Raw genomic sequence first — 17,272 nt, forward strand, 5'->3', positions numbered from 1 at the left:
TTGGAGATTCAGCTTCAGCATCAGTCCTTCCAATGAATATTCAGGACTGATTTCCTTTAAGATGGACTGGTTGGATCTCCTTGCTGTTCAAGAGACTCTCAAAAGTCTTCTCCAACACCACAGTTCAAAAGCATCCATTCTTCAGCACTCAGCTTTCTTTACAGTCCAACTTTTACATCCATACATGACTACTGGAAAAACCATAGCTTTGACTAGATGAGCCTTTGTTAGCAAAGTAATGTCTCTGCTTTTTAATATGCTGTCTAGGTTGGTCATAACTTTTCTTCCAAGGAGCAAGCGTCTTTTAATTTCATGGCTTCAGTCACCATCAGCAGTGATTTTGGAGCCCCAAAAAATAAAGTCTGTCACTGTTTCTACTGTTTCTCCAACTACTTGCCATGAAGTGATGAGACTGGATGCCATGATCTTAGTTTTCTGAATGCTGAGTTTTAAGCCAACTTTTTCACTCTCCTCTTTCACTTTCATCAAGAGGCTCTTTAGTTCTTATTTGCTTTCTGCCATAAGGGTGGTGTCATCTGCATATCTGAGGTTATTGATATTTCTCCCAGCAGACTCCAGCTTGTGCTTTATCCAGCCCAGCATTTCTCACGATGTACTCTGCATATAAGTTAAATAAGCAGGGTGGCAATATACAGCTTTGATGTACTCCTTTCCCGATTTGGAACCAGTCTCTTGTTTCATGTCTAGTTCTAACTGTTACTTCTTGACCTGCATATAGATTTCTCAGGAGGCAGGTCAGGTGGTCTGGTATTCCCATCTCTTGAAGAATTTTCCACAGTTTGTTGTGACCCACAAAGTCAAAGGCTTTCGCACACTCAATAAAGCAGAAGCAGATGTTTTTCTGGAACTCTCTTGCTTTTTCAATGATCCAACAGATGTTGGCCATTTGCTCTCTGTTTCCTCTGCCTTTTCTAAACCCAGCTTGAACATCTGGAAGTTCACCAGTCATGTACTGTTGAAGCCTGGCTTGGAGAATTTTGAGCATTACTTTGCAGGCGTGTGAGATGAGTGCAATTGTGTGGTAGTTTGAGCATTCTTTGGCATTGTCTTTCTTTGGGATTGGAATGAAAACCGACCTTTTCCAGTCCCGTGGTCACTGCTGAGTTTTCCAAATTTGTTGGCATATTGAGTGCAGCACTTTAACAGCATCATCTTTTAGCATTTGAAATAACTCAACTGGAATTTCATCATCTCCACTAGCTTTGTTCATAGTAATGCTTCCTAAGGCCCACTTGACTTCACATTCCAGAATATCTGGCTCTAGGTGAGTGATCACACCATTGTGTTAATCTGGGTCATTAAGATCTTTTTTGTATAGTTCTTCTGTGTATTCTTGCCACCTCTTCTTAATATCTTCTGCTTCCGTTAGGTCCACACCATTTCTGTCCTTTATTGTGCTCATCTGCGCATGAAAATTTCCCTTGGTATCTCTAATTTTCTTGAAGAGATATCTAATCTTTCTCATTCTATTGTTTTCCTCTATTCCTTTGCATTGATCACTGAGGAGGGCATTCGTATACCTTTCCTTTTCTCCTTTGCCTTTCGCTTCTCTTCTTTTTATAGCTGTTTGTAGGGCCTCCTCAGACAACCATTTTGCCTTTTTGCATTTTTCTTGGGGATGGCTTTAATCACTGCCTCCTGTAGAATGTCACAAACCTCCATCCATAATTCTTCAGGCACTCTGTCTATCAGATCTAATCCCTTGAATCTATTTGTCACTTCCACTGTATAATTGTAAGGGATTTGATTTAGGTCATACCTGAATGATCTAGTGGTTTTCCCTACTTTCTTCAATTTAAGTCTGAATTTGGCAATAAGGAGTTCATGATCTGAGCCACAGTCAGCTTCCGGTCTTGTTTTTACTGACTGTATAGAGCTTCTCCATCTTTGGATGCAAAGAATATAATCCATCGGATTTCGGTGTTGACCATCTGGTGATGTGTCCATGTGCAGAATATTCTCTTGTGTTGTTGGAAGAGGGCGTTTGCTATGACCAGTGTGTTCTCTTGGCAAAACTCTATTAGCCTCTGCCCTGCTTCATTCTGTACTCCAAGGCCAAATTTGCCTGTTACTCCAGGTGTTTCTTAATACTTTTGCATTTCAGTCTGCTATAATGAAAAGGACATCTTTTTTGGGTGTTAGTTCTAGAAAGTCTTGTAGGTCTTCATAGAGCCATTCAACTTCAGCTTTTTCAACAATACTGGTCGGGGCATAGACCTGGATTACTGTGATATTGAATGGTTTGCCTTGGAAACGAACAGAGATCATTCTGTCATTTTTGAGGTTGCATCCAAGTACTGCATTTCAGACTCTTTTGGTTGACTATGATGGCTACTCCATTTCTTCTAAGGGATTCTTGCCCACAGTAGTAGATATAATGGTCATCTGGGTTAAATTCACCCATTCCAGTCCATTTTAGTTCGCTGATTCCTAAAATGTCAATGTTCACTCTTGCCATCTCCTGTTAGACCACTTCCAATTTGCCTTGATTCATGAAGCTAACATTCCAGGTTCCTATGCAATATTGCTCTTTACAGCATCAGACTTTACTTCCATCATCAGTCACATCCACAACTGGGTGTTCTTTTTGCTTTGGCTCCGTCTCTTCATTCTTTCTGGAGTTATTCTCCACTGACCTCCAGTAACATATTGGGCGCCTACCGACCTGGGGAGTTCATCTTTCAGTGTCCTATCTTTTTGCCATTTCATACTGTTTATGGTGTTCTCAAGGCAAAAATACTGGTTTGCCATTCCCTTCTCCAGTAAAGACCCAAGAAGCATTGTTAATGTATACACAGAACAGTGGACTTGGAGTCAAGAGATGTGGGTCTAAATTCCCATGGTCCTGAATTAAACGAGAAGCTACAGGAAGCCAATTACTTGGGAAAGGGGTCTGTGTCTCTGTATCCCCAACGATATGTATTGTCCATGTGCCTGACAGATAGATACTACATAACACGTACTCAGGAAAGGATCTAGAAAGTGAGGTTTTAGTAGAGAAGGCCAGAGGGAGCAAGTCAGAGACTGAAGGTCCATTATGGAGCAGAGTGAGGGAACGGAGACAAGATAAACCATTTTGAGCCTGGGTCTGAAAATGTACTTGCTTCTGTTTATAGGTCAAAGCCAAAAATAAACTTAAGCTTGGCTTCTCTGTAGCCATGTCCACAGCTTTACAGCAGACTTTATGAATCTATAGTTACTTTGATCTCGAGGGATTGATGCCACTGGACTTACTTCAACAAATGGACCCTACCACGTGGCTTCTGGAGAAGGAAACTTTGTGGATGGTCGTGGGGTCATTGAGAATACAGGCTCTGATCAAGTGATCCGAGTGTATGTGTCCCCTAGAATGGGGCGAATGGAAATCTTCAATAGGATGTCCTGAGAAGATCAAAGCATCAATCCTGCGATTTCTGCCAAGGTGCATAACCTGAATGGACCCATGAGGATACATAAGACAAACCCCGGTAAGGGGATTTGTATACAACAACTGCTCTGTGGCTTCCCTGGTGGCCCAGTGGTAAAGCATCTGCCTGCCAATGCAGGAGATGCCAGTTTGATCCCTGGTCCTGATTCAGGAAGATCCCAAACATCGTGGAGCAACTAAGCACTTGGCATCACAACTGCTCAGCCTGTGCTCTAGAGCCTGGGAGCCGCAACTGCTTAAGTCCACAAGCCCCAGAGCCTGTGCTCGAGAGCAAGAGAAGCCATGGAAATGAGAAGCCAGCACACCTCAGTTAGAGTAGCCCCCGCTCTCCACAACCTGAGAAAAGCCCTCGCAGGAAAGACCCAGCACCACCAAAAATAAATTCATTTTTTCAAAGAACTGGTCTGCAGTCTCCAAAACTGCCAAGGCAGTGAGAGGTAAAGAAAAACCCTAGAACTGTTCCAGACCAAAGGAGACTGAAGAGACTGACAACTAAATGCAACAGATGCTTCTGAACTGGATCTTTTTGCGATAAAGGAAGTTATTGGGGCAGCTGTCAAAACCCCAGTGGGGTCTGAGGACTCCACGGCGGTCATGCGTCCATGTTCGTTTCTTGCTTTCGACGACTGTCCTGTGGTTACACTGGAGAATGTCTTTGTTAGTTGGAAATACTAGAGTATTTAGGGGGTGACAGGATGTCACGTAGGCAACTTATTCTCAAATGATTAAAAGAAAAAAAATGTTTTCTCCCTGAATGTTCATTGGAAGGGCTGGTGCTGAAGCTGCAATATTTTGGCAACCTGATGGGAAGAGCCAACTCAAAGGAAAAGACCTTGATGCTGGGAAAGATGGAGGACAGGAGAAGGGGGCGACAGAGGATGAGATGGTTGGATGGCATCATCGACTCAATGGACACGAGTCTGAGCAAACTCCAGCAGACGGTGAAGGACAGGGAAGCCTGGCACACTGCAGTCCATGGGGTCGCAGAGTCGGACACGACTGAGCGACTGGACACCACGACAACAATGCACTTAGAATTTTTTTTTTAAGTGAAGTTTCTGGAGTAAAACTTCAAGGACGCAAATAATCTCCACTTAGTTTCTTCTTAGACCTGGGCAGGTTGTTTCACTTCTCTACACCTCAGTTTCCCATCTCTACTGGTGTATCATTTTTGTTTGGCTGGATAGCAAGTGGGATCTTAGTTCCTCGACCAAGGATTCAACCTGCACCCCCTGGGGTAGAAGCACAAAGTCTTGATCGCTGGACAACCAGGCAAGTCCCTCCCATCTCTAAAATAGGGATAAAGCTAGTACTGCTCTGAAAGGCGGTTCCCAGGGCCAAAATAAAAGGCGGGAGAGTGAGCTAAGTAACGCACGTAAGAAGCTCCTAGCTGTCAGATCTACTCTGATTGAGGAGACAATCGCGTGTCTGCGTGGACAGCCTCGAGCCTCAAGGACAAGTGGTTTTTCCAGACTTTTGGACTCAAGTGCTCAGCCTCCGGAAAAGCCAGGAGGAAGGTGGCCAGAGGTTTAGTTTGGGAATTCTCAGATCCAGCCTGGTCTCCCAGAATTCCCCAGATAAAACCCTTCATTTGGGGCCCAGGGGCATCCAGGCCCATGTCTAGGTTCCCAATGAGGTGCTCAGACATGTAGCCTTCCCAGGAGGGGTTGCCAGGCAACAAGGCTCCTCAGCAGAAGCCTGGCAGGGCTCTCGGACACTCATTGGTCCATTTCTTCCCTTTTCACAGAACAGGAGACAGAGGAGGCCACGCCATAGGGGAGGTGCCAGGGTCACACAGGGCGGTTTAAGGGCGGTGCCGGACAAGCACTTTCTCTGCTACACCATGCCTGCCCCAGCCCTATCAATTCTGTCCACTTACTTGAGCGAATAACGTATAGACTGACTCCTGTCTGCCCAGGGTCACAAAGAAAAAAAGCTCTGCATATGTCATCTCTTCGATTCCCCAAGCTTCCAAGGTAATTTCTGTAATATTTCCACAGGGGTCCGCACTCCTAATCGCCCGCTTAGGCCACTCACACCATGCAGCACTGCTTCTATATTGCCTTCAGAAGATTTCGGGGTGGGGGGAGGAATCCTGAGTTACAACTTTAAATAGGTTGGTACCATAGAAACATTCTGTAAGCGGCATTTCAAAGACGATATATTTAAAGTCTAGCACAAGTACTTTTTCTGGGACACTGACATTCTACAGCGGCACATGGCTGAGTCTTAATTTGAGTTCTGTCACAAAAATATATATATCATGTCCTGAGCTTGGCAGAACCGAAGACCCAGATGAGCTGAGACTAGCAAATGTGGTTTCCTTTTAAGTGTTTCTTACAGATGGTTTCTCCCCTACTTATCTTTCAAGAATCTGTGAGCACTGTCCTGAGATAGCTGAGAGCGGTTCTGCAGGCCTGGGGCGGTACCGTGTAGCAAGCACCCTCAAAAGGCGATACAGGTGAGGTGAGGGGAAATGGCACTGCGCCGGCTCCAGGTGTGTCCTTCAACCGTGTGGCATCTGCTGGCAGGGGCAGCTTTCATGTGAGAAGTCTGGCTATCCCGAGACCGCCATGCCACAAGAAGTCTGGACCGGCACGTGGAGAGGGCACCTTTTAGTGACGCCTGCAGATGATCCGACACCTGAGCCCGGGCACCACACACTCGAATGCAGGAGCCCACAGTGGACCATCTGACTAGGGAGACAAGCCCCGGCCACCATCTGACTACGAGGGTCGCTCTAGTTGACTCCCAGAACTGAGAGGCTGCACAAGGCATGGTTTTAAGTTCCAAAGCGGGGGCTGGTTAGTCACACGGCGAGGGGTGGGCGGAACCATGAATGAGCCTGGATGCCTTCCGGGACACTGACTCTCCACAGCGGCACTTGGCTTAGTCTGATTTTCAGTTTTTGTCACAAAAGAACACGTATCGTGGCCTGAGCTTGACAGAACGGAAGATCCAGACCAGCCTGAGATGAGCAAAAAGTAGCTGAGATCACGCCCCTCGAGGGTCATGAGCTTCCTGCGCCCACGACTCCGGCAGCAGCCCATCCCACTGCCGTCTCAAGACCAGGAAGACACGAGCTGCTTCCCTATGTGAGCTCATCACTCACCAGGCATCACACCCACCTCACCCACCAGCCCCTCCCAATAAACCCAGGAAGTTCTAACTTCCCCCTTTTACAGATGAAGAAACAGGGGCACAAGCCACATAGCTGGTACTCTGGCCCGACTCCAAAAAGCCATACGCCACACCACCGTGAGTCACTGCCTTCCCGAAGCCACACTACAGTCATGGGAATGAAGGGAAGCGGGTGTGAGTAAAACATTTAACCCTTAAGGATAAGAAACTGTTCTGGGCCTGGTCGATCCCTAAGCATTTGGGGGATTGTCAAGCCAAGGACCAACTCAGCAGGTTTGGAGAGAGTTCAAATGCTGCAGATGTCAAAGAAAGGAGGGGACCGGCTCCTGGGAGCTCACCTCCTGAAATGGAATGTCCTTTACTAAAAGGAGTGTCTTTGGATCCCTAGGACCCGGCCCACAGCGGGCCAGAGAGTCTATGTCAATCCTGTGATTTATGGGGGAGGGTCTTGGGTCACGATATTATCATTTGGCCTCTTGAAGGGCTGGAGACAAGAGTAACCAAGGTCAGTTGCCCCGTGCCTTCGTGACTGACGCCCAGTAAAAAAAATGCTGGCACCAAGGTGCAGGCAAGCCTTCCTGGCAGGCAGCATTTCACACAAAGGTCATGCACATCCTTGACGGGAGAAGTGAGCGTGTTTGTTAAGACTCCACTAGGAGAGGGTATCTGAGGGCTTGTGTGTAGGCTCTCCTGGACTCTGACCTCTGCGCCTTCTCCCCCTTTGCTGACTTCAGTTTCGAGTATTTATTTGGCTGTGTCAGGCCTTCACTGCGGCATGCAGGATCTTTCATTGCAGTGCCGGGCTCTAGAGTACACAGGCTCAGTAGCTGTTCTGAGTATGTGGGATCTTAGGTCCTCAAGTTCCCATGGATCCAACCCGCCTTCCCTGCATCCCAAGGCGGATTCCTAACCACTGGACCAGCAGGGAAGTCCCTCCTTGCGGATTTTAATCCACATCCTTTCACTGTGATAAACCATTAACTCTGAGTCCACCGGGTTTGCTGAATTCCATGAGTTCTTCTAGCCAACTGCAGAGCCCGAGGGTGGACCTGGGATCCCCGACACGGGAGTTTAGCTGTGCCCTTGCATGGACCTATTCTCCAGCTTTTGCTCTTCATCAATCCACCTGATAAAACTCAACACAGAGAAGAAAAAAATCTATTCACTCGTAAAGTAAGTGTTAAAGTTGCTCAGTCATGTCCGACTCTTTGCGACCCTGTGGATGGTAGCCCGCCAGGCTCCACGGGAAATCCACAGGATTTCCCAGGCAAGAATACTGGAGTGGGTAGCCATTCCCTTCTCCATGGGATCTTCCCAACCCTGGGATGGAACGCGGGTCCCCTGCATTGGCAGGCGGATTCCTGACCATCTGAGCCACCAGGGAAGCTCTCTGTAAAGTACAGCATGGACAAATGAATCCCTGTTCAGTTTATTCAAATAATATATATATATAATTTTTTTTTCTCTGTGAAACTGAGTAGAACCAAGGAAGAATAAAAGAAAGCCTCATATATTAAATTCTTAAATAGATTCTTTGACTTCAAAAGTAAGGGTCAACAGGAGAGGCACAGGCGGTGGGCCCTGACCCAGACACAAAGCCACCACAGCAGTCCTGCAAATTGAGGATGGCAAATCCATTTCTTAAAAAAAAACAAAAAAAAAGTTCTCGAGGGGAAAAATATAAAATAACCTAAGTTTCAAAAGCTGGACTACTTTTACACCCCTGGCTCTCTACCCCGGACTGTCCTAAGACAGAGTATCTCAAGGTTAAGTTTCCAATGACACAGCTTTTGCAAACGTATATGCAAAGACGTTCCTCGTGAGCAGTCCTGTTTTGGCGGTTAATAGCAAGCAATATGCTTGGATTAGAGGTCCGATTTCCACTCGAATGCAAAGTTTCTCCTCTTCTGGCAAACAAAACCATGTGCCGAGATCTGAAAGGGGGGAAAAAAACGGGCGTTAGGCCCCAGAGTCATGATTCCAAAATAGCTCTTGTATATTTATACGTGTGATGGCTGGACGGATGGTCTGCGTGCACTCACATAAGCCTGTGGGATTTTCCTATAGCATCCCAGATGGCCGAGAGAATCTACACTTAAAAATGTCTCCTGGGTTCTTACCCACAGCTCAGCCTGCTGCAGCCTCTCGACCTCGAAGGTACACTTTCCTGACTTAATGAGGAGCAAATGGCAGTGATGAAAAGTGCCAGTGAATTTCTGGAGGGCAGGGGAGGAAGTGTGTTCAAGGGGAACTCCCTACCAGGAATTAGCTAAAGCACACTGTCTCTGGTACCTCGTCTGAACAGTAAAGCGGGGAACAGATCTGGCTTGCATCAAAGGTTCAGGATTCTACTAAGGAACCCGCAGAAAGAGAGCGAGGGGAATCGAGTTGGGAAGAAACCCGGAAAAGGCTGCTTTCAACACGAGGCTTCTTAGGGACAAAGCGGAAGTCCTGGATTTTAGCACAACTCAAGATGGGAATCCTGGTAATGACGATGACTTAAGTGTTTCTCCAGCCTTGGGGGCTGATGCAAAGGGGATTTCAAGAAAAACAAAAAAACACGCTGATTATTTAAAAAGAAGGCAAGGAGACTAAAAACAGGCTCGAGGCTAGAAGCTCTGTTACAGTTTAAAAGCAGCAGCAGAATAAATACCCAGGCAAGTTGGTCCTAGCCTCCGAGTCCCCCCAGGTTTCCTTGAGCCTGACCAGAGAAGCAGGAGTGTAAGGAAGTGAGTTCAGTGGCTGGAGCCTTAGCTCTGGGGCCCACGGCCAGGGCCCAGTGCTCCCACCCGGGCCAGCTCACTTCAACTCACAACCACCCTTGCAAGTGGAACAGGGGCGAACCCCCATTCTGCAGACAGGGAAACAGGCCAGCAGGAGTCCAGAACAGGGGCGAACCCCCATTCTGCAGACAGGGAAACAGGCCAGCAGGAGTCCAGAACAGGGGCGAAGCCCCATTCTCCAGACAGGGAAACAGGCCAGCAGGAGTCCAGAACAGGGGCGAACGCCCATTCTCCAGACAGGGAAACAGGCCAGCAGGAGTCCAGAACAGGGGCGAACGCCCATTCTCCAGACAGGGAAACAGGCCAGCAGGAGTCCAGCCTGGAGTCCGTTCTGAAATATTCGACTTCCCGAGATCAGAATCTGTTTTTCTGCCCCCCTGGCAAAACACGGATGAAAATCATCTGTTAAAAGCAAACTCTGGGGGAAGATGACTTTTGGCGGCTGTGTGACCTTGAGCAAGTCCAAGCCCTTCTCTGGGCTTTGGTTTTTCTCCTCCGTAAAATCGGGGACCTGCCTCCAGGGATGCTGAGGGTAAGAGGAGTAATGGCCGAGGACCACTTGGGCCAGTGCAATGGGGGCTATTCTTAGACCAGAGCCGCCTGTGACTATTATTAGAACATTAATTACTTTGGGCCAACCTGATGCTGTTTATAGAAGCCAGGCTGCCAACAACAGCCTGTGCAAATCGGTCTAGAGTCCCCCCATCACACTGGTCCTCTGTAGCCCCTGTCCAGTGACAGAGGAACTTGTTTCTTGTTGGTTCACCATTGACCCCCGCTGCCACCCAGATCCAGAGCTAGGAGACCAAGCCGATTCTATAAATAGCTCCCCAAGCCATTGCCATAGAAACCTAGATGGGCTGGGTTAGTCCACCTTGGTAGCCTCTCCCAGAGCCAGGGAGGCTCAGGAGGAACAAGCTTTTCAGAAAAGTGGCTGGTCTCAGAAGTGGTGGGAGGCCCCGGGAAGTCCACAGACCTACCTGGAAATCATGAGCTTCCTAGGTGGGAGGAGGTGCTGTTCAGGTTCACCTGGAGGAAGACAACACACAGAGGAAGGGTCACGGCCAGGTGGGGGTGCCAGGGTCTCGCTGCCCTGAGGTTCAGCCCTTAGCGCCACTGAATTGCGAGCACACTCCCTCACTGAGCTACTGTGAACATGACTTGTTCAGTCATGTCCAACGCTTTGTGACCCCATGGACCGCAGCACGCCAGGCTCCCGAGTCCTTCACCATCTTTTAGAGCTTGCTCAAACTCATGTCCATCGAGCTGGTGATGCCATCCAACCACCTCATTTTCTGTCGTCCCCTTCTCCTGCCTTTAGTCTTCCCCAGCATCAAAGAACATGACATGACAGACCCCCTCCTATTCCCCTCTGCCTCCCATTCTAGTGGGGAGAGCCTGCCTGCTCAGCAAACGCGTCTGTACGGAATTATTAAGTCCAGGCAACACAGTGGGCTGATCAGTGACGGGTGCTGGGGCACCTTCAAACAAAGCGATTCACAGAGGCCCCTGCAGAGGGATGACGTTTCAGTGTAGTGTAATGAAAGATCTGGGCTTCCCAGGCAGTGCTGGCGGTGAAGAACATGCCTGCCAATGCAAGCAGGCACGAGAGACACGGGTTCCATCCCTGGAAGACCCCCTGGAGGAGGGCGCCGCGACCCACTGCAGTATTCCTGCCTGGAGAATCCCATGGGCAGAGGAGCCTGGCGGGCAAGGAGCGGGACACGACTAAAGTGACTTAGCACGCATGTACGTAATAATAAACCTGCATCTTTACCCTGGTCCAGGCACCAAGCTCCTAGAGCCCTTGCTGTCTCCCTAGTGATAAAAAGCATCTTTTGTCTGCAAATGAGATGAGGGGTGGTTAGGGCCCCCGAGCTTCAGGGTGGGGGCTTGCTCACCCATGTTTAAGGGGTTGGAACTGCAGTGCCCGCCGCCCCTACCCAGACCTCTGGAGAGCAATGAATAACGAACGGTCAACGATTTAATCAACCATGCCTACTTAATGCGTGCATGCTCAATCGTGTCCGACTCTTTGCAACCTCATAGACTGTAGCCCTCCAAGCTCCTCTGTCCATGCAGTTTTTCAGGCAAGAATACTGGAGTGGGTTGCCGTTTCCTCCTCCTGGGGAATCTTCGCGACCTAGGGATCGAACCCACGTCTCCGGTGTCTCCTGCACTGGCTGGTGGATTCCTTACCACTGTGCCACCTGGGGAGGCCACATGCCTACTACTTAATGAAACCTCTAGAAACATCCTTAAAGGATGAGGCTCAGAGAGCTTCAGGGCTGGTGGACAAGTGACAGAAAGGTGGGTAGTCTGGGCATCTGAAGAGGGGGCACTCTTGTGGGGCGGAGGCCCTTCACCTGGGGGGTTAGAGGCTATGTCTGGAAATCAGTGTCAGAATTGAACTGAGTTGTGCAACAGCTAGCTGGTGTCTGGACAGTCAGGTCGTTGGTGCTGGAAATCACCCCATGAGCAAAGACCTAGATGATGAAACGAGGCCAGCCGTGCACAGATGTGGATAGCCAAGCATTCCAGGTAGAGGCAACAGCAAAGCCCTGGGAAGGAGAGGATGTGTGGAGTTTAGGAAGTGAGTACTCATTTCTTGCATGAGCTGCAATTCTGATGTGTGAGCTGCTTTGTTTTGCTGGCTTCCAATTTTCCTATTTTTTTTCATTGCACAAGGGCATTTTGGATGGCTACATAGTACCCTAGTATTCTGTACAATGTACACACCACCATTACTCAGCTGTTGCCTAAGGCTGTTTCCAAGTTTTACAGTGTCCTGCATGAGGTCATGTGTATACGGGGGGCGGGCACAGTGGAGGAGAAGAGGGCGGGAAGTAGGACTGTGATATAACTCGCGGGGCAGCTCTCCTGAGGGCGGGACTGCCCACGATGACAAAGCATATTCCATCCCTTTATTTTTGGTCCTAATAGAGCGAAAAAAAAAAACAGTCCCACACAGTGCAAGAGAGTGTAAACTGGTCCAACCCTTTTGTAAGACAATTTTAGCCTTGTAGTTGAAGAGTCTTAAAAAGGACTCTCCCGGGGATTTCCTTGGAGGCCCAGTGGTTAACACTTCGCCTTCCAACGGTGCAGACTTCATCACTGGTTGAGAAGCTAAGATCAAATGCCTTGCGGCCAAAAATCCAAACCATAGAAGAGAAGCAATACTGTAACAAAATTCAATAAAGATTTTAAAAACCATCCACCCATTCCACTCCCTAAAAACGTATTCTAAGGGAGTGAGTCCACAGAGCCCTCCACCCCTCATCCCACAGAAGAGAGGCAAAACTGGTATGTGACACGATTCAAAATATTGCAAAAATTGCAAGCCATCTGAGGACAATAGTTAAGTGGCAGAGAATGCACTCCAGAGGAAACCATGGAGTCACCCAAAATGGCCACAGTAAAACCCCCAGGAGGGAAAAACACTAAGAAAGCGAAACAAAGCAGCTCACACCGTGCGACTGCCAGGAACACAAAAATGAACATCCAGGTGGGCCCCCAAAAACTATATGTAAAGATGAAGAGTTTCAGACTGTGGTTACATCCCCTCAGTCCACTTCTGTTTGTTGTTCTTGTTACATCTTCTTTGAGTTAAAACAAATAACAAATTAGTACTGACTAATTCTGGCAACATTTTTTTTTCCACAGTGGCATGAGATGGCTTTCTGGTTCCCATGCAGGGACCACCGGACTCAATGCCAGAGGGTCGACATGTACGGGTCCCCAGGCAGTGAGAATGTGTGAGTTTGGTAACTAAAATGGAAATTGGTACAGGGTGGTTCGCCTTTTATTGGCCAACACACAGACATACACACACACACAAACTAAAACCACACACACACACACACACACACACACACAAACAAGCTGAAACTACTGATTTTAGCATCAGGACAACTCATGAAAAAAAGAAGCACTTTCGGGACTTCCCTGGCATTCCCGTCGGTAACACTCCGCACTCTCACTGCGGGGGCTCAGGTTAGATCCCTGGTCTGGGAACTAAGATCTCACACGTGTTGGCACGGCCAAGAATCAATCGACTTAAAAAAAATTTTTTTTTTTTCTAAAGGAACAGCCTTGCACCCAAAGGAGGATGGCTGGATGGCTTACTGTCAGTCCCAGGAGCGGTTTTTTCTGAGAAGATCCAGGGACTGACTCCCACGGACACACGCAGGATGCAGGGAAGGCCAGGTGTGGGGGACGCGTGTGGGGACACAGGACTGTATCACGTCTATGTCTGCACACATACCTGCATCACGGGACTCTCGTTTTTGGGTAGACTGAGGAAATTTTTGCTCTGGGTTGTGGCTGTGTTTGGGAATGGCCACTTAAAATGAAGCTGAATTTAAGACTGGAGGCAGAAAGTTTGACAGTCCCCACCAAATCCCTTTAACTGCGTTCAAGCCAGGGGGCAAGGGGAAGGACAGGGCTCAGGTAGAAGGGCTGCTGAGACGTGGCCCGGGGTGGGTCAGATGCTCAAGAGTCCCTGAGCGGTTCCCCGTCCCCCCCCAGTTTTCTGATGGGAAAACCATCGGCCGCACTAGAGCAGTGAAGTGTTTGAGGGCATAGAGCCAACATGTGGTACTACAGAATTCCCCCTGGGGTTTCTGACCTGAAAATAGCCTTTCAGATTGGCTGGTGTTTTATAGTCCCCTTTCAAGACCTAGGAAAGAGAAAAAAAAAAATCACTATTTTTAGAAATGATCAAAAAATAAAATTTAGCCCGTCACTTCCACACCCACCCACCTACCCATCCACCCTTCCAACTAACCATTTTTCCATCCATCCAGCCTCCCACCCATCCCTCCAGCCTCCCAACCATCCATCCATTCATCCACCCACCCACCTACCCTTTCACGCATATACCTATCCATCCACCTACCCTCCACCCCCCATCCACACCCCCATCCACCCACCCACCCATCTACCCACCCATCCAGCCATCTACCCACCAAATGCACCCATTCACTTATTCATCTGCTCATCTATGCACCCATCCAACAAACACTTATTAATAAGCTCCTCCTAAACGTTTATTAACAATGCTCCAGACATTATTATAAGCTCTGGGGTTGGGGGTAGGGGTTGGGGTGTGCAGGGATTTTACAACATTAACAAGACAAATTGAAATTCCCATTCTCCTGCAGCTTCCATTCTAGAGGAGGGAGGGCCGGACAATCCACAAGTAACAACAGAACACAAGGAAACAAGAACAGACCAAACCATGGGGAGTAGAACACGGGAAGTAACAGTGTGACTCGGACTGCCCAGGGCTTCTTGGGAGCGAGTGATCCAACAGGGCCTCTTGGGACACGCGGCCTCTGAGCTGAGCCCCGTGTTCCAAGGAAACCCTGCCAGGCTGAGCTCTGAAGGAGAAGCTTTCAGACGGAGGGCACGGCAGGCAAAGACCCTGCGGCGGGAACCAGAAAGTCCTAGGCCTTCCCCACTGTTCTCTGGAAACACAAGGCACTGGATGGACCAGTGCTGTCCAACAGAACAGAATGTGAACAACCCTGTAAGTTTAAATATCTCAGTAGCCACAGTATTTAAATTTTTTTTAAAAAGTGAAATTAATTCTAGTGGGGTTTCTTTGCGGGTGGGGGTGGCAGGGGGCGGGGCTTGTGGTAACTCAGTTCCCTGACCAGGAATCGAGTCACACCCTCAGCAGGGAGAGTGCGAAGTCCTAACCTCTGGACTGCCAGGGAATTCCCTCTAGTGGTGCTTTTTTTTTTTAACTTAACCAGACACATCCAAAAATTAATACTTCAACATGTAATTGATGGGGTTCAGGGCAGGTCACCGCGCCCCCCCCCCCAGTGCACCAATCTGGCATATTCATTGTTTTGAATTAAAATTATTTAAGAAACAGTCATGCTGGGGAAGACTCTTGAGAGTCCCTTGGACTGCAAGGAGATCCAACCAGTCAACCCTAAAGGAAATCAACCCTGAATATTCATTGGAAGGACTAATGCTGAAGCTCCAATACTCTGGCCGCCTGATGCGAAGAGCTGACTCCCTGGAAAATAACCTGATGCTCAGAAAGACTGAAGGCAGGAGGATGAGATGGTTGGATGGCATCACTGATTCAACGGACATGAGTTTGAGCAAGCTCTGGGAGGTAGTGAAGGAGAAGGAAGCCTGGCGGGCTGAGGTCCATGGGGTTGCAAAGAGCTGGATACGACTGAGTGGCTAAACAGCAGCAGCAACAGTGCCAGAAGGACACTCTGATCCTCCTTTGAGCCCCTGGGAGCAGGGAATAAATCTCGCCAGTGAAAGATGCCCTCCTATCCCCAGCATCTCTATCACCAGACAAGGAGAATTTGGGGCCGAGAGGGTTGTGTGAACAAACCTTGTCTCTTCTTTGCTAACTTACTCCCCCAAGCCCAAGTGTCTCTGTCTTGTCAGCTCTTCACAAACATATTGTTTCTTTGCCTAAAAGGGATGAAAGATGCCTGCTATGGCCCCTTCCTGTGAATCTCCTATTTTTATGACCCCCTGTATGTATGATATTAAATTTGTTTTCTCTATTAATCTGTCTTATGTCAATTTCATTATCAGGTCAGCCAAAGAGCCTAGAAGAGAAAAAGGGGAAAGTTTTCCTCCCCTACACGGTCAATATAAAAATGATTAGTGAGAAATTCTACATGCTTTGTGGCGGGGCGGGGGTGGGGGGGGCGGCGCAGGTATGAGTCCATCTAGTCAAGGCTATGGTTTTTCCAGTAGTCATGTATGGATGTGAGAGTTGGACTATAAAGAAAGCTGAGCACCAAAGAATTGATGCTTTTGAACTGTGGTATTGGAGAAGACTCTTGAGAGTCCCTTGGACTGCAAGGAAATCCAACCAGTCAACCCTAAAGGAAATCAACCCTGAATATTCATTGGAAGGACTGATGCTGAAGCTCCAATACTCTGGCCACCTGATGCAAAAAGCTGACTCACTGGAAAAGACCCTGATGCTGGGAAAGACTGAAGGCGGGAGGAAAAGGGGGTGACAGAGGATGAGATGGTTGGATGGCATCACCAACTTGATGGACATGAATTTGAGCAAACTTCAGGACTTGGTGATGGACAGGGAGGCCTGGCATGCTGCAGTCCAGGTTGCAAAGAGTTAAACACGACTGAGTGACTGAACTGATGAGGACCTCAAATCCAGTGTGAATTTCACACTTGCACAGCACCTTCCCATATGGACTCATCACAGCTCAATGGCTGCACAAGCCTAGTGGCTGTAATGGACGGCTGGGGGATAGATGGTCTCATTAGCACTGCGGTCCTTTCAGGACTGAGTGTACTGCCAGGACCCAGGACAGGAACATTCTGTGCCTTCAGCGCACACCCACACAGAGCTTTCAATGAGGGGATTTATCTTCCCAGCCACAGCAAAACCACTGTAAAGACTAAACAAGGTGTCTGGCACTGGTCAAGACTTATGGAACCCCAAGGAGTAATGGGCTTGCCTCATGGCTCAGATGGTAAAGAATCTGCCTGCAATGCAGGAGACCCGGGTTCCATCCCTGGGTTGGGAAGATGCCCTGGAGAAGGGCATGGCAACCCACTCCAGTATTCTTGCCTGGAGAATTCCACAGACAGAGGAGCCTGGTGGGCTATAGGCCACGGGGTCACCAAGAGTCAGACACGACTGAGCTACGAACACGTTCAACGTGTTCAGGGAATAAGCCTTTTTGTTTTTTGTCATCTTGATTATATTTTAAAAGTATACAAGGTCACAAAACTAGAGCAAGCTTTTGGCTTTTTAAATTTTTATAATCTAATTCTGTTCTTACATCAAAATATGCACCATTGGATATGTAAGCCGGAAACTTGAAATTAAAAAAAAATCATATTTGAAACTGACCCACTCAGCTCTCTAATTGCATATGTGAAA

General features: G+C 48.2%; 1 protein-coding gene across 7 annotated transcripts in view; it reads right to left on the reverse strand.

Moving 5' to 3' along the window:
• Positions 1 to 8,002: 8,002 nt before the first annotated feature.
• Positions 8,003 to 17,272, reverse strand: part of TPST2 (tyrosylprotein sulfotransferase 2) — a 54,447-nt gene continuing 45,177 nt past the window's right edge. For 5 of the 7 annotated variants that reach the window (XM_059876127.1, XM_059876129.1, XM_059876128.1 and 2 more), the window contains 3 exons: positions 14,000 to 14,050; positions 10,353 to 10,401; positions 8,003 to 8,523 (listed from right to left, as the gene is read on the reverse strand). In XM_059876127.1, the coding sequence (XP_059732110.1) occupies positions 10,360 to 10,401; positions 14,000 to 14,050 (93 nt within the window). In that variant the 3' untranslated portion in view covers positions 8,003 to 8,523; positions 10,353 to 10,359. Of the gene's footprint in view, positions 8,524 to 9,192; positions 9,750 to 10,352; positions 10,402 to 13,999; positions 14,051 to 17,272 lie in introns of those variants that run through there. The other 2 variants (NM_001035429.2, XM_059876125.1) reach the window with 2 other exon arrangements.

This window comes from Bos taurus, chromosome 17 (genome assembly GCF_002263795.3).
Source record: "Bos taurus isolate L1 Dominette 01449 registration number 42190680 breed Hereford chromosome 17, ARS-UCD2.0, whole genome shotgun sequence".
NCBI classification, from domain to species: domain Eukaryota; kingdom Metazoa; phylum Chordata; class Mammalia; order Artiodactyla; family Bovidae; genus Bos; species Bos taurus.